The sequence below is a fragment of the Pleuronectes platessa genome, chromosome 15 (genome assembly GCF_947347685.1).
Source record: "Pleuronectes platessa chromosome 15, fPlePla1.1, whole genome shotgun sequence".
Taxonomy (NCBI): domain Eukaryota; kingdom Metazoa; phylum Chordata; class Actinopteri; order Pleuronectiformes; family Pleuronectidae; genus Pleuronectes; species Pleuronectes platessa.
This window is the reverse complement of record NC_070640.1, coordinates 2475852-2497093: the sequence shown is the minus strand read 5'-3', so window position 1 is coordinate 2497093 and position 21242 is coordinate 2475852. Positions and strand designations below refer to the sequence as shown.

At 44.5% G+C, this 21242-nt stretch overlaps 1 protein-coding gene across 1 annotated transcript in view; it reads right to left on the bottom strand.

The window, feature by feature from the left end:
• The window catches only part of clip2 (CAP-GLY domain containing linker protein 2), a 28952-nt gene extending 8551 nt beyond the window's left edge, over window positions 1-20401 (bottom strand). Inside the window, exons 1-9 of the mRNA XM_053441403.1 lie at window positions 20334-20401; window positions 17939-18162; window positions 11893-12383; window positions 8281-8405; window positions 7334-7547; window positions 5020-5217; window positions 4822-4925; window positions 4252-4312; window positions 2233-2337 (exon numbers count right to left, since the gene is read on the bottom strand). Of these exons, the coding sequence (XP_053297378.1) occupies window positions 2233-2337; window positions 4252-4312; window positions 4822-4925; window positions 5020-5217; window positions 7334-7547; window positions 8281-8405; window positions 11893-12383; window positions 17939-18053 (1413 nt within the window). The 5' untranslated portion in view covers window positions 18054-18162; window positions 20334-20401. The remainder of the gene's footprint in view (window positions 1-2232; window positions 2338-4251; window positions 4313-4821; window positions 4926-5019; window positions 5218-7333; window positions 7548-8280; window positions 8406-11892; window positions 12384-17938; window positions 18163-20333) is intronic.
• Between the last annotated feature and the right edge of the window lie 841 nt (window positions 20402-21242).

The following is a 21242-nucleotide window of genomic DNA, read 5'->3' as shown; positions in this document are numbered from 1 at the left end:
CTGGACACACAATTCTAATTGATTTTCCTCTCAAGATTGTGGCTATGATTAATATTGTTATATTTATTAAAAAAATCATGTGATTAAAGTCACTGTATCATCTTCATCCGACCTGATGAAGCCGAGGAGCCAAAGGATCAACGTGTCTCTGTCCAAATATTAGATGGGCTCAGTGTTTGTGCACAGACGTGGAAGATGAGACGGGAGCACAGCCATTCTCTGATCATCTAGAAGCAGCCAAGCAAATATAATAAAGCTCACAGCAAACCTCCGCGTGTTGACACTGCACACACACGCACACAGACACACACACAAACACACAGATCTGCAAACATCCCGCACGCACTTGAATCCAATCAAAATAAAAAAAGAAGAGATTAAGGAGGAGGACCTGCTGCACAGAGCACAGATGTTAATTCCAAACCATCTGGGGAACCACTCCAGCAGACCTCGGAGTCGCTGCTCGATTCTCATCAGAGACGCAGAGCCGAGCAGCGTTCAGGTGACAGCACAGCACACAGGAGTGAGAGAGAGTGGGAGAGGATCTATGCGAGGTTAATGTCCTGGACAGCAGAAGTCGATTTGAAGTCGGAGAGAATTGAGATAGCTCGGCGGGCGGATCAAAGCCGGAACAAGATCAAATCAGTTTTTTCACCTTGGTTCTCTTACCCAACCTCAAGGCTGCTGCAGCAGGGTGAGAGCATCGACCCTGTTGGCAGAAGCAGACCTTCACTGCATGTGGGAATCTCAAAGCTCTTTGTTATCTCTCATGACGGCTGCGAATTGGAGGAGCGGGATCGTTCGGCTTTGATTCGGTGAAACCACTGTCTGTTATTGAGGAGGCGTTTGGCTCTGAAGTGCAGAGACGATTTAGATAAGTGCTGAGGAATGATCAGGGAGCTGAGGGACCTGCATCCCCCCCCCTGTAAAACCACCAGGGGGCGCTATTTCAAACTGTTACGAGTCCTGGCATCTGAGCAGTGCAGCTGGCAGCGGATCCAAAATGGCAACTTTTTGTTTTACGAAAAAAACAAAAGACAATCAACAGCAGCTACGGCAACAGAAGACGTGAGAAGCTGAAGCAGCCGATGTCGCTGCGGAGGTCGGGGGGGGGGGGGGGGCGGTGCAACACCGGGGTCATGACGGGGGGGGGGGGGGGGGAACACCACCAGGGAGGGGAGGGAGCAGATTGAAGTCAGAGTGCATGAATGAGTTGCATGTTTGAAACCTTGTGGAAAGTAAATAATCATCTATCAGTGTCATGTGGAGGATCTGCAGCCATTCATTATATAATATACCAACTTATATTTAAAAGGAGGTGATATAGAAAAGTTTCTTACTTCAACAAATCCAATGAAAAGACAAAATTCTTCTTCCTAATTGAGCAGAATCTGCTCCACACAGCAGATTCCAGGCGTCTTGAATCATTCAGACTTTATTTCTTTATTTCTTTAAAAGACACTGAGCAGAGTTTACTGGTCACAGGAGCCATTTTTTAAAGATTCATATTTTCAGAAGGAACCACAGAGCAGCTGAGGAAATCTGTCAGTACGGACTGATGAGTTTATTTTACTGTTTTCATACGATTTGTTGAAATAAAACTGTAAACCTGAATATTAAAGATATTTAAAATGTTTAATCTTTTGAAAAAAAACAGCTATATAATGTCATGGATACATTAAAATGAATTTAGCTTATCTATGCATCTGTAGCATCAGAACAGACGTTCATCCAGATTTTATATATATATATTATTATAATTTATTTATAACTTTTGCAGAACCCGACTGATATAGATTTTTGGTGCAGGTGTTGATACACACACATATAAATAATTTAACAATGATTCCTAAGATGTTTATGATTAGGTCCAAAAAGGTGTGATATGAATTTGTATTCAATAGATAAAAATAACCAACATACGTAGAACTTGAATAATGAAAATAAACTTAATTTTAACGTAAGATGCAATTCTTCCAGGTACCATATTGCATTGTCTTTTACTCTGTATAGTTTTGTTCTTTTATTTGATATATTTCCGATCAGTCGGGCTCTAAACGTGGATGTTAAATGATTCTTTATGTCTCTAGTTTGCTTTGACAGGTGGAGTTTGACTTTGACCTGTGTTAAAGTTCTAAACATGAGTTGTTCTTCCATCAACACAGAAGCAGACGGGTGCAGCACCACACAGAACAGCAGCTGCAGGCAGACACATGGGCCGGGGCTGTTTACCCTCCTCCTCTCTAAGTCTTTGTGAAGCGCCTCTGCTCTCGACTTTTCGAGATACAGACTCTGCTCAAGCCGACGGATATGGGCATGTTCCATTTTCGTCTGTGTCTACAGAGAGAGACAGAGAGAGAGACAGAGAGACAGACTCAAAGGGAAAGAGGACCCGTGAAGACCGGAGGGGACATGGTGGACATCACAACAACCGTCAACAGAGGAGGAAGCGTCGTGGACGGAGGCGCTGAGCGAGAACCCAGTGGATCACATGATGGGAAGATGTGAGGAAGAGGAGGGACTTCCCTCAGAACCCACTGAGAGAGTTGGATTTCAGACCCTCAACTCTTTTTAAAGTTATCGTCCATGTGCAAAGGGTTTATTCAGTTTAATGGTGAAAAACTACGGAACTCCAGCAACCAACTGCTTTAAAGATGTGTTTAACATTCAAAACACTCAACTGAAATATGAATTTCGTACGACAACAAGGTTTTGTTTTCACACTTGTTCGGAAAGATTACACAAAAATCTATCATACAGATTCCCCATGAAGCTCGATGGAAGGATTTGGTTTGGATCAGGGAAGAACCGGTTTGATTTTGGTGTGGATCCGGACTAAGGGGCAGATCCAGGATTATCATATCATATTTTATCTGATATGATAGTTATGGTTGGGACGCTGCCACAGACAGTGAAGAGATGTTAGAAAGCACTGAGGCACTTTATTAATTTGCTTGCCTGCTTGTAAGATTTTATAAAAACTCTCATGAAAGATGAGACGTGAACCAAGAAATAACTCATTTAATATTTGGTGTGGATCCTTATCTAAAAGTGTTAGATATGTTTTTTTCCCACTGTTTTCTGAGGGAACAATCAATGAGAAGACTTATCGCTAATTGGGACTTAGTTAATTGGAGATTCTAAACTGACCACAGGTGAGAGAGTGTGGGTGTGAATCATTGTCCAGGGGAGACTCGACCTGAGCACCCCCACTGCGACCCTCACAGGATAAGCAGCCTGATGGATGGATGTGCAAAATCCAGAGGTAGCAGATTTTAACTGTGGTACAATGGGGGGGGGGGGGTTAGGATTGTTTTCAGCCACTGCTCAGTAACAAGCTGAAGGAAAATGTGGATCCAGTGGAGGAAGAAACAGTTTGTGTGTTTTTAGAAACAAGTCCAAACGGTAAATGATGGATTTGGTGCAGAATTTAAAGGCTTAGCCGGAGATCTGAGCTCTACTGGTTGTTTTCTTCCATGGGATTCAAACACCATGGGGAATATATCACTGTGCAAAGCCTCCGTGCAGCTGGAACATTGTGCAGGAATCTACAGCAGGAGACTGCATGTGTAGTTTCTGTTAGATAATCTGTCTCCTCCTGTCGTGCTCTCGTTTTAAGACGAAGAGATTTCCCCTCACTGCAGAACGTGGAATCACCAGTGTGTGTCTGTCGGTGCACACACGTCTGGCGGCTAAGTGCAGCGGTCGACCAGATGCGTATTAAGAAGTCACCAAATTAGATTTACCTTCCATCCGGCTTCTTTCTCCGGGGACGTAGAGCAGCGAGGACAGACGCTCTACTTTATCTAATGGATTCCAGACTTTCCTGCCCGGCTTAAAAATTGGATGCGAGTTCAGCGGAGTCAGCAATTTATTTGTGGGTTTCTTGAATCCTCACAGTTTGTTTGTATTCGGTCCCAAAAACATGCAGAGACAGAAAGGCTGCTCTCTCTCTCTTTTCATGATGTCTCATCGCTGCCGCTGTGGCGAGCGGTGAGGCCGTCAATCAACTGCTCAGAGGGTTCGATTCCACATCATCTTCCCAAACACATCCTCATCTGTCCTCCATGTTTAAACACATGAGACATTCGTCTTTTTGTCTCCAGGGTTTGAATCATACCGACGATGCCGTTTGTGTTATTACAGCATTAAAAAACGGAAACTAGTGAGAAAACGCTGTGAATTAGTGAGATTAAAACACACATGTTGGATTATTGATGGATTATAGATTGAACTCCTGCTGGTTATTACCTCCAGGTCTCCTTTGGTGATGGACTCCTCCTCCACTCTGAACTGCAGGTCCTCAACTTTCCTGTGAATTGAAGACGTTTCAGATCAGGATCAGTTCTGTTCTGTTGACTAATCCTTCATTTGTGTCTTCACCTGCTCTGACTGCTTATATTGAAAATGGATTTTTCCAAACTTTACTGTCTTGTGATCACATGTTTTGTCCCAGTAACAATTAAAGGAAATGATACTGATGACAGGAGTTTTAAAATCAGGAGGAGAATCTTGACAGATATTCTTTTCTCTGATCTCAAACACACAACAAGATTAGAACTCTTAAATATCAAACATGGAATTATTAAGGCGGTCTTGATGATTCTGTGGGACTTTCTGGAGTTTAAATAACAGACGACTAAATAATCTGGGCCGACCATCGGACTGAGTTTCCAAATCAGATCTCTCTTCAGATTCTCTTGGGTTAAATTCCGGTAGTCTGAACTCAACCTGGACTCAGACTCTGCACACAAGAGGAAAACTAAAGGCACATTTTCCAAAATGCTGAAATATTCCTTTTTAGATTTGAGTGATTTTTACCTTTTCTCTTCTTCAAGCTGATTGGACAGTTCCAGCTTATCTTTCTGTGTGCTGGCCAATAAGGCTTTGACCTGCTGGAGGGTGCCCTCATTGTCTGTTACATACTGTGGACAGGAGAAGATCAAACATCTTAAACCTAACAACAGGGGATTATTCCAGTGTTCTCTGACTGTATGAGTCCCTGGAGGAGTGTGGTACCTGCACGTGTTGCGTCTTGAGGACGCTCAGCTCCTTCTCCACCTCACAGATGTGACTCGTGGCCTTGGCCACCTCGCCTCTCTCCAGGTCCCTCTCGGCCAGCAGCTGCTCGATGTGCTGCTGCTTCTCCTTCAGAGCCTCCTGCAGCGCCGTGGTGCCCGAGATCTTCCGGGCGTAGCGTGAAGACGTCTCCGTCAACTTAATGAGGAAAGAGAGAAAGACGTCAGGAAACACAGGTCGAGGAGAGGGGGAATGTTTAAATGTTATAAGAAGAGAGGAAAATAAAGGGAAGGAAGGAATGCAGAAACACGGAGGTACATAGGGTCAAGGAAAGATTATCTGTAAAAACAAAATAACTAGATGTGTTACAGTAAAATGAATAATACCTCATTTCACTGTCACACACACATAACAAATAATAATAATCCTATTATATCAAACTAATGAGATAGCTCCTACACTAATTAATAATGATATTATAGTTGTATATCCATTTATGGACGAATGGGCGATGTATCGAAGTGCTTTGAAAATAAAATAATACTGATAATAATAATAACTGTAATTCATTTACAACAATAAATACATAAAATGCAGCTCAAAGTGCTTCACAAAATAAACAAATGAAATACTTGCAAAGCATCATATATGACATCATACTGCAATACCTTCTTTGACCACTAGAGTTCGCTCTTTTAAAAGGATTCCTGCCTGATGCATGAGATTCATTAAGTTTGATTCATCATTTTTTTGTGAACGCAGATTTTCCAGTTCAACAGGATTTAAGATTTTGATAGAAACAGCAGAAATACATGAGGATCACTGAAGTAATTCTTGATTTAGTTTTTACCTCCAATGAGAACTGGATTTTATTAATGTTTCAGAATCTTTGACTTACAGAACCTGACTTGTTGTCTGGATTTAAACTGTTTTATGTTATGTGAATATAATCTTTAATAAACCATAATTTCTGTGCCTGACAGGTAGTAACCCTGGTTCTCTCCCGATGAAGGAACCAGATCGTTATGACTGACAGCAGTTCTCTGCGTCCTGATAACTCCCGGAGGATCTGTGGGTGCAGCCGGACGCCGCTGCCAACAATCAGGCAAAGTGAAGGGGAGTGTCCTCGGGTCCGAGACCTGGCTCGCAAACCACGAGCTCCAATCGATGTGAGATGTCTCGATCGCTTCGGTTTGTTGCCGAGCATCAGTTGAGGACATTAATCTCAGAGACGCAGCGTGATTTCTCCTTCGGCTGCAGATTTCAGACGGTGAATCAGAGACGGAGGCAGAACAGCAGCTCTGCAACCTGCTGCAGATCCAGAAGCTCAGAGAGAAGAACAAGGAACCTGTTCATCATTCACTGAAAACTTTTAAATATTTGTCCCAAATCAGGTGAAGGTGATTTTTCTTTCACTGCAAGTGAAAGTCAAAGAAATTCAAATGTATTCTATCTTCAAATTTAGTTGACAAAAATACAAAAAGATATCTTCTAGTTAGAACTGCTTTTTCTAGGTTCCAATATTTTGCAGTTTCAACCGCTTTCTATTAATTCCATTTACTCCACCAGGAAGGTTGTGTTTTCATTACAACTACACAGAATGGATTTCAATGAAACTCTGAAGTAGGATATGTTGTGTCGGGGAAAAGTGGATGTGCATCTGAATCAGGAAGTGAATCCAGGAATTCACACAATTCATTCAATCTATGGCGCACGCACACTGACATCACTCTCAACAGATTCTGAATGACAGGTGCATAGAGCGTGAGAGTGATGTTAGTGTTCAACTGCAGCTGAAGCAGGAGATCTGAATGTCTTCATGGAAGGTAACAACTTTGTGACCTTGAGCGTGCATCTGGCAAATAGTGCTGCAAGTTAGAGAAATGTTGTGTTATTATTAGAAGTGCAGAAAAAACTACTATTACTAGAGTATTAAAGGGAAACATTGTGAGATCGGGCCTCAGCCTTGAAGGAGGTTTCCAGTAATCTAGTTCACTTCCTCACTCTCCTTCCTTCAGACACTCTCATGTCTGTACAGTAACTTTGAACCAGCTGCCATGAATCCTTAAAACAGCCTGGTTTTGACCAAAGTCTATAAAAACTCTGGCTTGCAGCGAGTGGAATGTGTGAATATGAGATTTGTGCTTTTTCCAGGAGCTCATGTGCAGGATCGTTTCTTTCCCTTATGCAGTGACCTCCGCTGGTGACCTCACGGAGACGAGAGGACAGACAGAGACATGACGGTGGTGTCCACCTCCTCGTCAAACTCTACACAAAAGCATCAACCACACGTTATTCGGAGCAGCCGTCTTACCAGGCCGGCGCGGCTCGGTCGTCCGCCCACGGAGGAGGCCACCGAGCTGACTGAGCTGATGGAGGAGCTGCTGGGGCTGTGGACCAGAGACGACACGCCCATGGCCATGCGCTTGCTCTTCTTGGCCTTGGCCGGGCTGGTGGAGGGGAAGCCGATGCGGATCACCTTGTGGATCGGAGCAAAGAGGCCGAACTTCTGAAGACACTGAAAGTATCTGGAGAGGAAAGAGAGGAAGAGGGTCAGAGAGGAAGACCTGAGCACGGAACTGATTCATAAGAATACCACAAAAAATATATATATATCCTGAAATCGAAATTTGTCTTTTAATTTATGTTATTAACATATTTCAAGTATTTATAAAGGTATTTCAGTTTCAAAGCAGGTGCACAGCTTCTCTGGGTTTCTCGTTTATTTTTCCTCAGATTAACTTTGAATCCTATTTATGAATTTTACTCTAAATTTAGAAACTTTGGAACAACTAGACTCAATCTTTGGTATATACTATAAAACAAGGCTGCATCTGGATTTCTACATGAAGAACGTCAGTGACTTGGCCACTTGGACAACTTTTCATTTCCATTCTTGGCTTTAAATTTTCAGCGACGCTCCAAAATGTCTGTGAACCGAGAATATTTCACCCGTTTGAAACAGTTTCCCACGTCGGCTCGGAGAAAGAATGTTGTCAGTAGATGAAAAACGTGTGTGAATTCTGGAGGGTGAATTATCACAAATCATAAATAACAATAAATGAGATAAACATCATGAAGAAACAAGCAGGACCAGTGGTGCAGACCCGCTGTGACCTGGAGGGTCAGTCAGTGGGACGAAGGAGTCGATGTCCTTTTAGGGGCAGAAGCAAAGGAATGTGGGGAGTTTGAACCATGTGTGTGTGTGTGTGTGTGTGTGTGTGTGTGTGTGTGTGTGTGTGTGTGTGTGTGTGTGCTCACCTTGTACCAGCTACTGCCCCATCGTTCTTCCCCAGGGGCTCGTCCAGCTCCACCCCGCACCACTCCCCCTTGGCGAAGTCAGTCTCTCCCATGTAGCGTATGACGCCCATCTTCGATCCTCCGACCTGCGACAGAGAGAGAAACACTCGACTGTCAACATTTATAAACACAAACAAAAAGAAAACAGAAACAATTAAATCACATTAAGCTGCTGATGAGGAAAAATCACCACTGATTATTAAATCATGTTTAAGCTGCTTGATGAGTGTTCTCACACTGGACGTTGTAAACTACTTTACTTTGAAAGTAGTTTGTTTTAAGAAACCACATTTCCCATGATCCTCTTTGCTTCTGAAACCAAGACGATGCTGCATGGTTCAGTCACATGTCTCTGCTGAGTGATGATGTCATCGCTCTTAGCTTGTTGCACACGTAGTAATATTGACGTATATGTATAGATCATTTCAATCCAAAAATAAATTAGATATGTTTTTGTATTTTGAAATAATATCTCTTGGTGTGAAAGTGACAGCAGCAGAAACCTCAGTGTGTGGATTTGACACATGTGTTCATATAGATTGTTAACATGAAGTGTGTGTGTTGTGAGGGTCCGGATGTGCTTGAGGGTAGAAACTCCACTTGAGTCCTGGTCATGTGACTAACAGTGTGTTGTTGGGTTGTGTTCCTCATGATGGTTCACGCTATGAGCCTCCCCCCCCCACCCGCTCGTTTAAAGTATCTTTATAGAGTTTCTCAAAATATGTGAATCATCGGCGCTCGCTCGTAAATGTCAAGCTGCCACAACTGCCCTCGACACGTTTTCCCAGTCAGTCGGTTTCCTGTTAGGAAGTCTAAAACACACACACACACACACATACACACACACACACACACACACACACACACACTTGGGTCAACGAGCATGCAAAGCTGACTAATGCATCTGCTGAATGTCTCCCACACATGGTGTCCACATGCATGAGAGGGACATTCATCAACGTGTGCAGACGTCTCACTCCGCATTGTTTCCTGAAAACCTCCGAGAGGAACCTTCACGGAAATTTAACACTGACCACACAACATACTGCACTAATTCACTTTGATTATTTTTTAAAACTTCCAGCTAATCACTTTAATTCCCACTGCATCTCCACCAGTAATAGATTACATTTACAGGGTCGCTCTACACACATTAGTGGGATCCCCTTCCCGGGCAGATGTGGACTGAATGTACAGAATGTACAGAAGGAGCAACAGATGTTTTCCCACAACATCTTCTCACAGATTAGAATTTGATACCAATCTGTTTATTTAATCTGTGAAGAACCATTTAAAATAAAAGTCCGGTTCCAGCTGCTGTTTATAAATACACAGAGGCCAGAGAGGAGAGTGTGGGAGACAGTGCTGAGTCACTGGGCAGTAACCAGTCAGCACGACTGTGTCACGTCCCAGTGACTCAGTGTCAGAATACCAGCAGTGCTGAGGCAGCCGGGTCAACACCGGCATCCATCTTGGCTCCTGTTGTTTCCAATCCAATCTAAAAGCTGCAATAAAGTGATTCCTCAGGAGATAAATCCTGGAGCAGGATCCTCTGGGTTTCAAAGACACTGTGGTGAATGTAAACCAGTCCAAACCATGATGTAAGACTGGTTAATGCCAAATCAATGTAGATTATATCTCCGGGTTCTATTGATTTGGAAGAGCTGATGCATTACCACACAGCATGACGTCATCATTCCTGGCTTCACGTCGGGGGAACGAGGTTATAAATCCACACAACTGATTCTAATAAGATCTGCCTAACGGGAACATTTCACTGACTCACGGCCATTTCAGTGGCTTTTCCAAATATCCAGATAAACACCAGATGCATCACATGAGACCCCACTGAAGGGAAAACGCTCAATTTAACCTCCAACACACTGTGCAGACGGCCTCTGGTCCACAGCTCGTGGAGAGGAGGCGTCAGAGACGACTTCAAAAGAGGCTGCGGCCAAAGACATAATCATGTAATCAGGCTCTGAGGCTGTTTTGGGGAAATTGTTCTGTTCTCTTTTTAAAAAGTATTCTAATTTCTCTTTAGGCTCTGTCCAGAAATTCAAGTGTTGACCTCGGCTCAGGATCAGACCTCTGCCAGACCAGGACCAGGCACCACAAGGTCGTAAGTCTCCATCAGACACATCATCAGTCCCTCTACGTGTTCCTGACATATAACATTCATAATAATATAAGGTCACTGTGATCTTTGACCTTTGAGATCAAATCAGTTTATCTCAAGTAACTTGAAGTTGGTCAAAATCTGAGAGTATTTCCCCAAAACAGACTCCAATCCGTTAATCCATGAGTCCAATTACACGTTTGTACAAAGATTGACAGGATTCCCTAAAGGTGTTCTTGAATTATTGTGTTCACACAAGTCAAATGTTGGTTCTATGAGGTTACAGGAGTAACCACTGATCACCACAATCAAATCAGTTCATCACTGAGTCCAAGTGGACGTTAGGGCCAGATTTGAAGAAATTCCCTCCAGGCAGTGTTGAGATATCGTGTTCACAAGAGCAGGACAGACAGACCAATGAAGCATCGAGAGACAACCCACAAACATAACGTCCTCCAAAACATGAATGAAGACAAGGAGTCCTACTTTCACTTAATTCAACACCAATGTGTAGGCGGAGTTATTGTCTTTGTGCTCGTCTCGCTCCTGTTTGTCCAGAGTTGTGTCTCCGGCGGTGCAGGTGGAGGACGGCAGCTCGTCCAAGCCACCGCAGAGAGATGGATTACATGGGACAGGCTTTGGAAATAGATGGATTCAGTGATCGATGTGTCAGCAGTGGTCTCCCCCTCTCTTAAGTGCTGAAAGTAATCCAGAGTGATTTACAATATTGACCAGGAGGAAGGCTCCTCCAGCCCAGCCCCCCCCCCCCCCCCCCCCCCCCCCTTCTTCCCACTGCACAGGATCTGATGTAACTGTCCCCTGGGCCCGGCAGTAAATGGAGAGCAATGCGACCCGGGGCCAATACCTCCACGCTGTGAACATGGTATATACACACTCACGGGAAAATAAGCAATAACACGGTGGATGAAAATGTTATTTCTCCAGACGTCTCCGTGGGATTCGAACCTGCATCAATTCATCTCTACTGAAACCTGCATGACATTGTAATGAGACCTGGGATGGGACTCTGAAACATGATCTGTATTGAATTACAATAGAAAGACTCAATAAATGAACTAATGCGACTTTAAATGGCCAGAAAGTATATTAAAAACACATATAGGTATAAAATCGATATAAAATAACTTGCTTATAATGAAAAGATTTATTTTTATACACTTCGGACTTGGCATGTTTACTGTTGAAGGCCCAAGGAAGTGAAATGTTGAATTAGGTGCGTTTTGAAAGCGTGATTTATTCACTATTAATAAACTTTGAATTCTGAATTCTCCAGATCAAGCTGCTTCTACTGAGGCAAAGTTCCCTTTGTATAAACAGGTGAACAGCTGAGCTTGGCACAATGTGGGAATATATTAAAAATACAATCATCTTTAGACACTTTAAATGACTTTTCCTGTCAGAAAATAAAAATCTTAAAATCCACCGTCACTCACCAGAACTCGATCTCCGACCCGAAGGTCCTTGTCTCCACCTTTCTTGACGGAGCCGCTGTCGGACATGTTGGACCCCGACTCGTTGCCCGTCCTCACGGTGCTGTTGAGCAGGCCCTCTCTGAGTGTCACTACCACCCGCTGGCCAGTAGGGGGTCCACCGCCGCCCTGCTGAGTCTGGTTCTGGGCAGACTGGGAGTCGGTGGAGTGGCTGTCGCTGCCCTCTCCGGCCGGCTGTCGTGTGAGCTTGGAGGGTCGCGTGAAGATGCCCTGGAGGGGCTGGCACTCAAAGTAGCGCACGCCACCCACTGAACCATCGTTCTTGCCAAGTAGGTCATTCAGTATTACGCCGGCCCACTGTCCTGGGGCGAACTGGGTCTCCCCGAGGTAGGCGATAACTCCCAGTTTGACACCGTTGACCCAGACCTGCTCGCCCACCGTGTAGTCCCCCAGCACATCGTCGCCCTCCTCGGAGATTCTCGTCGGTGGAGTGTCTGAAGAAGAAGAGAAACATGACGTGTTATTCGATTCAGGGAGAAATAAATGTTCAAAAACCAAAAGGAAAAATCCATGTGCAGGGAAAGTGAAGCAGTTTTTCCTCTTATCATCAGTTTCTCTCAGATAAAAACCTTCCTTTGTGGAGCGTGAGGTTGGAAACACTGAGCACATTGTGAGACGATCCTCATTCACAGTCCGGCAGAATCGCCCTCGCTCCGCTCATCCTGTTGGACCGTGGTGAGGAACCCTGCTCGGGAGGCAGCAGCCAGCACAACAGTGCAGTTTGTGCAAGATTAGGCATCGTTAGTCTAATTCCTCCAGAGAAGTGGGTCAGAGAGATGGTATCTGTGCCGTGCCGGTGATTAACCCGGACCACGCCGCCCGGTGATGTCGCCCGTTTGACACATAGATGAGCTGGAGCTCTGTGTTTTTCCACAGCAGCCTGTAAACTGAGCAGGGCACCATTAGCACGCGGTCTGCCGCACCGCACACTGTTAGAGTCGGCTGCGTTTATCTGTGTGTGTGTGTGTCTGCGCAGGCATGGTCGGTGCCAGGGCTGGGCTGCCCCCCCCCCCCCGACACCCTTAGAGCGGGCCTGAGGCTTCGTGGAGCCCAGTGCTCCAGCTTTATGCCCCAATCGCTCCCATATGTTGTTGATGTGAGTCACATTCTGCAGAAATGTAAATGGTCCAAGTTCAAACGGGGTTTTAACCCGATGACAGAGAGCCTGTGTTGTTTCTTCAGGAATGTGTTTCCTCATGTGGAAAACGCTTCAGGTCAAACAAGTCCAATCTCACACCAGAGGATATTGACAGCATGGCAGATCTCAGGTTCCCCCATCGACCGGCCACGTGTCAGAATGGACGTCTGACGTGTGGCATCAGTATCGGGGATGAGGTCACTGCGTGTTTGACCCCAGCTGGATCCGGTTCCAGCACCGGAGACGGTTTAAAGATGCGTCTGAGGAACACTCACGAGGTCACGAGGTCACAAGGTCACGAGCTGATAATCAGGATTCCACTTAACGGCCATTTCATTCACTTTATGAGCGACAAGAGAAAAGACTTAGACTGTGAATAAAGATGGACGACGTGACAGCTCCTAAAAGAGGAGCCAATATATCTGGAGCTGACTTGTGATTGGTCGAGCTCCATTCCAAGATGGCAGCGCCCGTACCAGGGATGTCTGGGTTTCATCTTTCGTTTTACACAGTCTATTTCTATTTGAGTGTATAAAGCAGTTCTTGAGTTGAAGGGTTAAAACCGAATCCTCACGTGAAGCGAAGCCGCGTTTAAAACCCAGAGCCAACCCATGATCTGTGTTCCCCGGGCGACAGGCGAGCGAGGCTCAAAGGATCCTGGGCAGAAGGAGGACTGGGAACACTGGCCTTACTCTCACTATTGTGTTGGTCCTGCACCTCCCACCACCATCTGAATCCCACTATTCATCAGCTCGGCACAATGAAACCTCCACAGCTTCCTCCTCCTCCTCCTCCTCCTCCTCCCCCCCCAATTATCCCCTCATCTCTCCCTACTCTGGCTACACTTACACTTACACACAGACACACTAACACTGTTGCCTCTTTAACTTTGTTTATTTGTGATTATTTTCCACAATGAAGATCATATAAGTTGTGTTTTAAATGGAGTTTATTGGTTGATCTGGTGTCTTCAGGTCTCAGCAGCTGTGTTACACGTCTGAGCAGCACGGACTGGAACAGATGGAGGGGGGGGGGGGCTGAGCCTCCATGTTCCTGACTTCTTTCAATTTGTTAGGGTTAGGGTTCTTGTGCCTTTAGGTAAATCTAAGTGTGTCCATAAGGGAAACCAACGCAACATAAAGTGTATTAATCCTTCATATGCAGAACAAACAGCAGTTTTAGCAAGTGATCGACGATTTAATGCCGTGAATTCATCATTTCATTCTGTGTATGAAAGAGAGAAAAGTGGAGAAAGACTGTGGATATGTTGTGATTCTACTGAAGGAGCCAAACAGAATGGATTTGTGTTGATATTAAATTTACTGGGCCGCAGTGTTATGATTGTCATACTTTATTAATGCATTGGATGAGTTACCCATGAGTCGTAAATGAATTTCCCTTAAATCAGATAACTAACAACGTGTGGACAGGAGTTTATCTGCAGATGATTAACTTTTTAAAAAGTTGTACATACAAAGGTCAAAGGGTAACGAAAGTGTGATCCGGAAAAAAAAACACAACATAATGTGGAAAGTACACATACAGCACTTTATCATTCACACAGTGCCGGATGAATCTGAGGATTCAGTGTCTTGCCCAAGGACACGTTTCACCTCCTGAGCCACAGCCACTAAAACAACAGAGAAACAATCTGAAGCTTCAATAGATCAGAAAGTAGTTCATCATCATATGATCAGAAAATGACGTCATGCAGAGAGTTCAAAATGCATTTATAAGACGCAGGTATTTCTGCATGTTAGAGGACTTTAGAGACGACCTGAAGCTGACAGACAGGAAACAGTGGCCCTGTGGTACAGTGGTTAGCAATATCGCTTCACTGCAAGACGGTTCAAGTCCCACTGTCTTTCTGTGTGGAGTTTGCATGTTTTGTAGAGACTGTAAATTGTCCATAAGAGTGGGTGTGAAAGTGGATGGATGTTTCTCTGTATCTTGGCCCTGTGATATGAGACCTGTCCAATCGCCCGTGTGTTCCCCCCCCCCAGACCCTCAAAAGGAGTAGCCATATAGATAATGGATGGGTGGATGGCAGGAATGACATCATCATGACGTTACTATGAGGTCAGAAAATGACGTCATGTTGTAAAGTAATTCAAATACGATGAGAGACAGGAGTTACATCTCATTTAATTGTAATAATATAATCATATGGTATCAACTGCTTATAGTGATCACGTTTGACCTGAGCCATAGTTTTCACTTGATTCCTATAAAGGAAGTGGCTCCTGGATGATGGTCCCGGGGCTTTGGCCTCTTCTCACGATCCTCTCGGTAAAAAACCAACAAACAAGTGGGTTGAGGTTTCGGAGCCGGAGGCCGGGTCAGTGTGAGGCAGGAACATAATCCCTCTGTGAACTCACTGTGGATTCATCCCTGTCAGATATTCTCTCAGTGCTTCATGTCAAACTCAACAAGAAGAGGCCCATGAATTAATCGTTATCATCACAGTACAAAGCCTCTTCATAATTAAAACACAGCAGATCTTCCCCTCAGTTTAACAAATGATTAAACTCTGTGATGAATCCTTTTGGAATCATGAAGGCATCTTCACAGGATCGGGAGCTGGGAGCAGTGACTACATCCCTGGTGCCGGTTTATAAACAGGAAGTGAGCAAACCAACGAGTTCAGGAATGGTCCAAACAAGACTGTTTTAAGAACAAACCACAGGAGTTCAGACGAGCGCCGGTCATGTGACCACAGCAGCTGACGGGAGCTGCAGACTGAGTCGTGGAGGGATTAAGGTTTGGAGCTGGTTAATGGACGAGTTCAGGACGTGACTCCCGCCACACGCAGGGAGAAACTAAAACGACCTTCAGGCCTCGTGAGCTCGGGCAGATGAGAGAAAGCAATTTGGGTTAATTCTCTTCCACAAAGGTTCTTAAAGGATTTAACAAAGCACGGAGAGAATATTTGTACTGTGATGAGACGGCTCACGGGTTTACAAGCATCATCTGACAACACATTCTTTAGAGTTTCTTCTTCCTTTTTCTGGTTTAATATGATTATTTTAGTTTTCAAGCTCTTGAAGATGAGCAAGTATTTCTTTAATTTAAAATTCACAGCAGGTAGAAGGTTCACATCCAACCAGTATAAACTGCAGTACGACAGAAGTACTTTAATACTACACAGCTTAGTCTGCCCCTGTGATACCATTACTAAACATAACATCGAAACTAGAGCTGCACTCCCGCTAAGGTCTCCGAAAACTGAATCAAGCCACATTACTTCATCTCAGCTACACTTTGCTGGTACTTACAGGTTTGTAGCTCTATTAGTTAGCTCTATGAGTGGCTGAATAAAGCCTATACACACCTTATGAAAGCAAATTTAAATCCAATCCATCTGCACCAAATGGTAGATAATCCCCTAAATGTGGCTGATTTGTATTTATCAAGATCCGTGAGTGATTCCCGGGGAAATCTGAGAAAATGTCAGAAAACCAGGAGAAGTAAAAACGCTACCGGCTGCACTTCATCACAAAATGTGTGAGATTCATGTCTTCCTGTGTCGGAAACAACTTGTGAAGCTGTAATTGTGTGTTTTTTTCTTTTATTCCATGAAATTCCACATCCAACGTGAACCATGATTCACTTGTAGCTGCCTCTGATGAAAAGCTCCCGTGCACACAAGCAGGGCACTATCAGCCACAGAAGGGCGACTATTCTTCTGGGGCGTTTGCTTCAGCTGCAAGGGAAGCTGTAATTTAGCAGAAGTGACGTGTGTGTGTCTGTGTCTGTGTGTGTGTGTGTGTGTGTGAGAGATTGTTTTTGCTGTGTTGTTATTCAGTAGCTGAAAGATCAGCGTCATGATGAATTATAAATCTGCTCATATCTTATATTTCTGTTATTTTAAGGATGGAAGCCAACAGAGCTTTAGTTTCTCCCTCGATACTTTCCAACTTTCTTATCCTGCATCTCAAACACTCAACTTCACTTTACAGTTTTTCCTAAAGCAACTGGGCATAGTACCTTCAACTTAAAGAGGAGTAAACACTCTATTTCCAAAGAATCGTTTCCAGGTTATTCATTTAGATTAGATTTATGTATTCCAACATTTGCTGTATGTCGTGAAGAACAGCTGAACTTTCACTTGTTTGGCTGTGGACATTTTGTTGTCGTGTCCCCTGGAGTTGGAGCTCACCACTGGGTAATTGCAGCCTGCCAGAGCCGTGTAGAGGGTGTGTAGCCACCGGAGTTAAAGTGTAATGTTAATTAGACACGTGTGGTGTCGTTAATGTTGCCTGTGAGCAGGGAAACTATTTAAATGCAGAGATCAGGCACCGAAATAAGAAACCGAACTCGGTGCTGTGGTGTAGGAAACAGACTTTCGGAAACAAAAACCTTAATAATTAGTGACAGTAAACTTGAACTAATTCCTGATCAGGAGAACGCAGCACTCAGATCTGCAGGATGCTGTCGAGTTCCCTCAGAACCAGTTACTGTTCCCAGGAAAGCAGCACAGAGACAGATGACTAATCATTTGTGCATTTATAATAAATGGTGATGTTGCATAGCGGGAACGGGAAACTATTGCGAGACAACACAAACGATATCGAGAGGCTTCGAAAAAGTGCGTTTTTTCTGTCTTTTCTATGACATTTCAATAAAACTCCAACGAGAACTCACATTTCTTTGAAGTAACTTTACAACGAGAGAAAAATCTGCAGTGGAAGATGAAGCTACAATAAACAGCTTCTGTGGATCATCTAGCTCCAGTGAGTCACTAACACAAACACACGGTCTGACCCACTTCCGGGGATGAGAAGGAAAAAAAGTGGGAGAAAGGAATTCCTGTCTTGTTTTCCACGGGGTCAAGAGCAGGAAGTGACTTACTGTCTTTAGGGGGGACGGGGCTGGAGGCTGGACCCGCTGAGGGCCTCCCCACTGGGCTGGAATGCTTGGGGCCGCGGCCAGGGATCTTCAGTCCGCTGGACTTGAGCATGTTCATTCTGTGGCGGTGGAGAAGGCCGGGGACCTGAGAGCTCCTCCCTGGGCGATGAAGACTTGTGGATCAGGCACTAGACGTGGGAGTGGTGGCTGTCGCGCTCCATGTTGGGCTGTCAGGAGGGAGAGAGAGAGGAGGGGTGAGGACGTCGCACATATGGGAACAATTGACAGAATATGTAAAAGGCAAACAGGGAAAATACCACATGTGTGTCAAACCTCCACATCTGTATGACTGGACCAGACTGGAACAAGAAGATGGAGGCTGACAGGATGTGAAATATTTATCTCAGTTTGTTTGGGGATGGACATAACAGGATTTGTTTACATTCATGAGTCAGATGAGTTTCACCACCTCGTTTAGAGAAGTAACACTTTGCCTCATGGGTTTTATTTCTGGATATGAATTTGTTCTCATGTCTGTCGGTTGCTCATTACAGCAACCTTTTAGATCTGTGCTTTGATCCCACATGGCTATACTAGACTGCTTCTGTTGTGCCCGTGAGCAAGGCAGGGAAGCCTCAGCTCATTAATCATCAACCTAAGGCTGTACGAGCACAGAGAATCTCCAACACGCCAAAGATGAGATATGGTTTAGTCTGTTATATTTTCACCCCCATGTTGGTTTGTTTATTTATTGTTTGTCAGATAACACAAGAGCTAAAAAGGAACCAACTATATTTTGGGGCATATTCAGGTGTGTTTTAATCACTTTCTTTAACATTTTGTTTTATAACAGTTTGTTTTTACATTTTCACTAATTTCCCAGAGAATATTTCATGGTTCTTGAAGAAAAGAATATCTGACATATTTGGGAGACTGATATCTACGAGTGTTTGGTTCAGCTTGATGGGTTTAAAGGGGCGTATGCATGTCGAGTCGCATTCTTGTTTGTTTGTTTGTTTGTTTGTTTGCAAACAGAGGATGGGACATGGCTCAGAAGAATCCATTAAATATGGTAGCGGACATAGAGAAATGGCTTGACGGAGGTATGTGCTCTATTGTCAGGATTATGCAAATCTACGTCACAGATTTTATTGATTTAAAGGTTCAGGGTGTAGAATTTGGTGACATCTAGTGGTGAAGTGTCATGTTTCAGCTGAACACCCCTTCCCTCACCCCCCTCTTCCATCATGACAGGGAACCTGTGATAGCTTCAGTTGTCATAAAAACTCAAAAGGTTTAGTTTGTCCCATTTGGGCTACTGTAAAAAACATGGCTGCCTCCGTAGAGAGGAGCAGCTCCTGATGTTAATATAAAGTATTTATATAGAAAGGAACTATTTTAGAGTAAAGAAAACAACAATTTAGATGAAACAAACCAGTTAAAACATCACTGGGATTATTTCTAAATCAATTTAGCCAATATACGCTTTCCCCTGAATCTTACCCACTGAAGGAGGCGGATCCAAGATTTATTTTCCACTTTCTTTAATGAGAAAGAATGTTATTTTAATTTACGCTTTCACCAATTTACCAGATAACAATTAATCAATATTGATGGAAATAATCTGACATATTTAGTGAAATGATCTCTATGAGTGAATGAGTGAATTTAAAGGGACAGTAACAGTATTTAAGTCTGTTTTGGACTATTTTTATATTTGTGTCATTTCAGTTGGACAATAAAACACCTGAAAATCCATCTGAATACATCTAATATCATGTTATTACAACAACACTAATACAGTTATGAATCATTTGTCACTGTGAGTCTATATCATTAATAACACCCCACTTCTTGGTGCACGTCTTCTCATGCTCAACTTATCAATTTCCATACGCAAGCTGTGAATATGACAGAAAAGCACAATGTAGGCCGGTGGCCTGCAAACCACTGCAGGACCATCAAGCAGATAAAACACCAATACAGCTGATAATAAACAACACACATCTGGATGGGGCTTTGGATCTGGACCCTGTGCATCAGGGGGAGAAAGGGGCAGATTCCAGGCATCTCACGTGCAGATAATGACATTTTTACATTGATAAAAGCAATAAAAGCCCAGTGAGCCAGTGGAGGATGATGGTTTTATCTGGGATTTAGGTGGGGAACGAGGCCTCAGAGTGGTTTCCACCCACAGGCCTCATGCATGACGCCTGATCCCAGTGAAAACAGGGTGAGGGGATGATGATGCACCTCCACTAAATGCAACCCAGTTTGATCCATTGTTGTAGCTGCAGCTGCGACAACGTGGTCCAGGCTCCGGCTCCACCGCCTCTCCCCCGGCACCAGAAAACACAACACCCCCAATAAAGCCCGTCCATACATGATGTCCACTCACCTGCGGGGGGTTTGAAATTCGAAGCTGCAACTTGGAGCCTGTCCCCGGGATGAGGAGGAGGCTGCCACTCCCTGGGCTGCAAATATGGATGCTGATGCGGAGGGGCGAGGGGCAGAGCCGGCGTGGAGCTCCAGGCGGGTGATGGGAGCAGCTGCAGCCGGGTCCTGCGACGCTCAGAGCTCGGTTCGGTCCCCCGGAGGAGAGGGCGGACAGGGGGCGAAGGGTAGCCGACGTGTAGCGGGGCTCAGAGTGGCCCAGCCCCGGCTCTCCGCGGCTCCGCTCGCTTCCACGCGCACAAACGCAGCATCAGCAGGACTTAAAACCAACTTTCCTCGGACCGGGCTCCGGTAAAAAGCCGCTAACTCGCACTGAAATGAGGCGAGGCGGTGAGATGCGGTGGTCCTGCGGCCGGTGGCGTGTTCTCCCCGTGGTGCTGGGGCTCTGCGGGGGCTGTGGCTCAGCCTCCCTCCCTGACTCAACCCACCGGCGACACGGAACAAAGGGGCTGGGAAAGATGAGACGAGTGTGCGAGGCTAGCTCGTCCCCGCGACCGCACCCCCTTGGGAAATCTGTAGATTTAAACTCGCTCTGGCTTTTCTCGTCAAAACGCGTGACTCACCAACACTGAATCAACTGTGTTAGCTGTTGTTAACACTCGTTGTTACTTCGGCTTCAATAAAAACTCTCAAAAGGACGTTTTTCGCACTGAAATCCCTCCATTCGTCCTGCGACCCCCTGTGTTCTTCACCACCTTCGACAGCACGTCTTCAATAGGAAAACATCTGGCGTAGCAATGATAAAAGTCAGAATTCACATTCAAATGTGACGTGAAAACTAATTAACATGAGCCGATTTAAAAATTGGTTTCTATTGTTCTATAATAAGATCGTAAATAGAATAGAAGTGCTA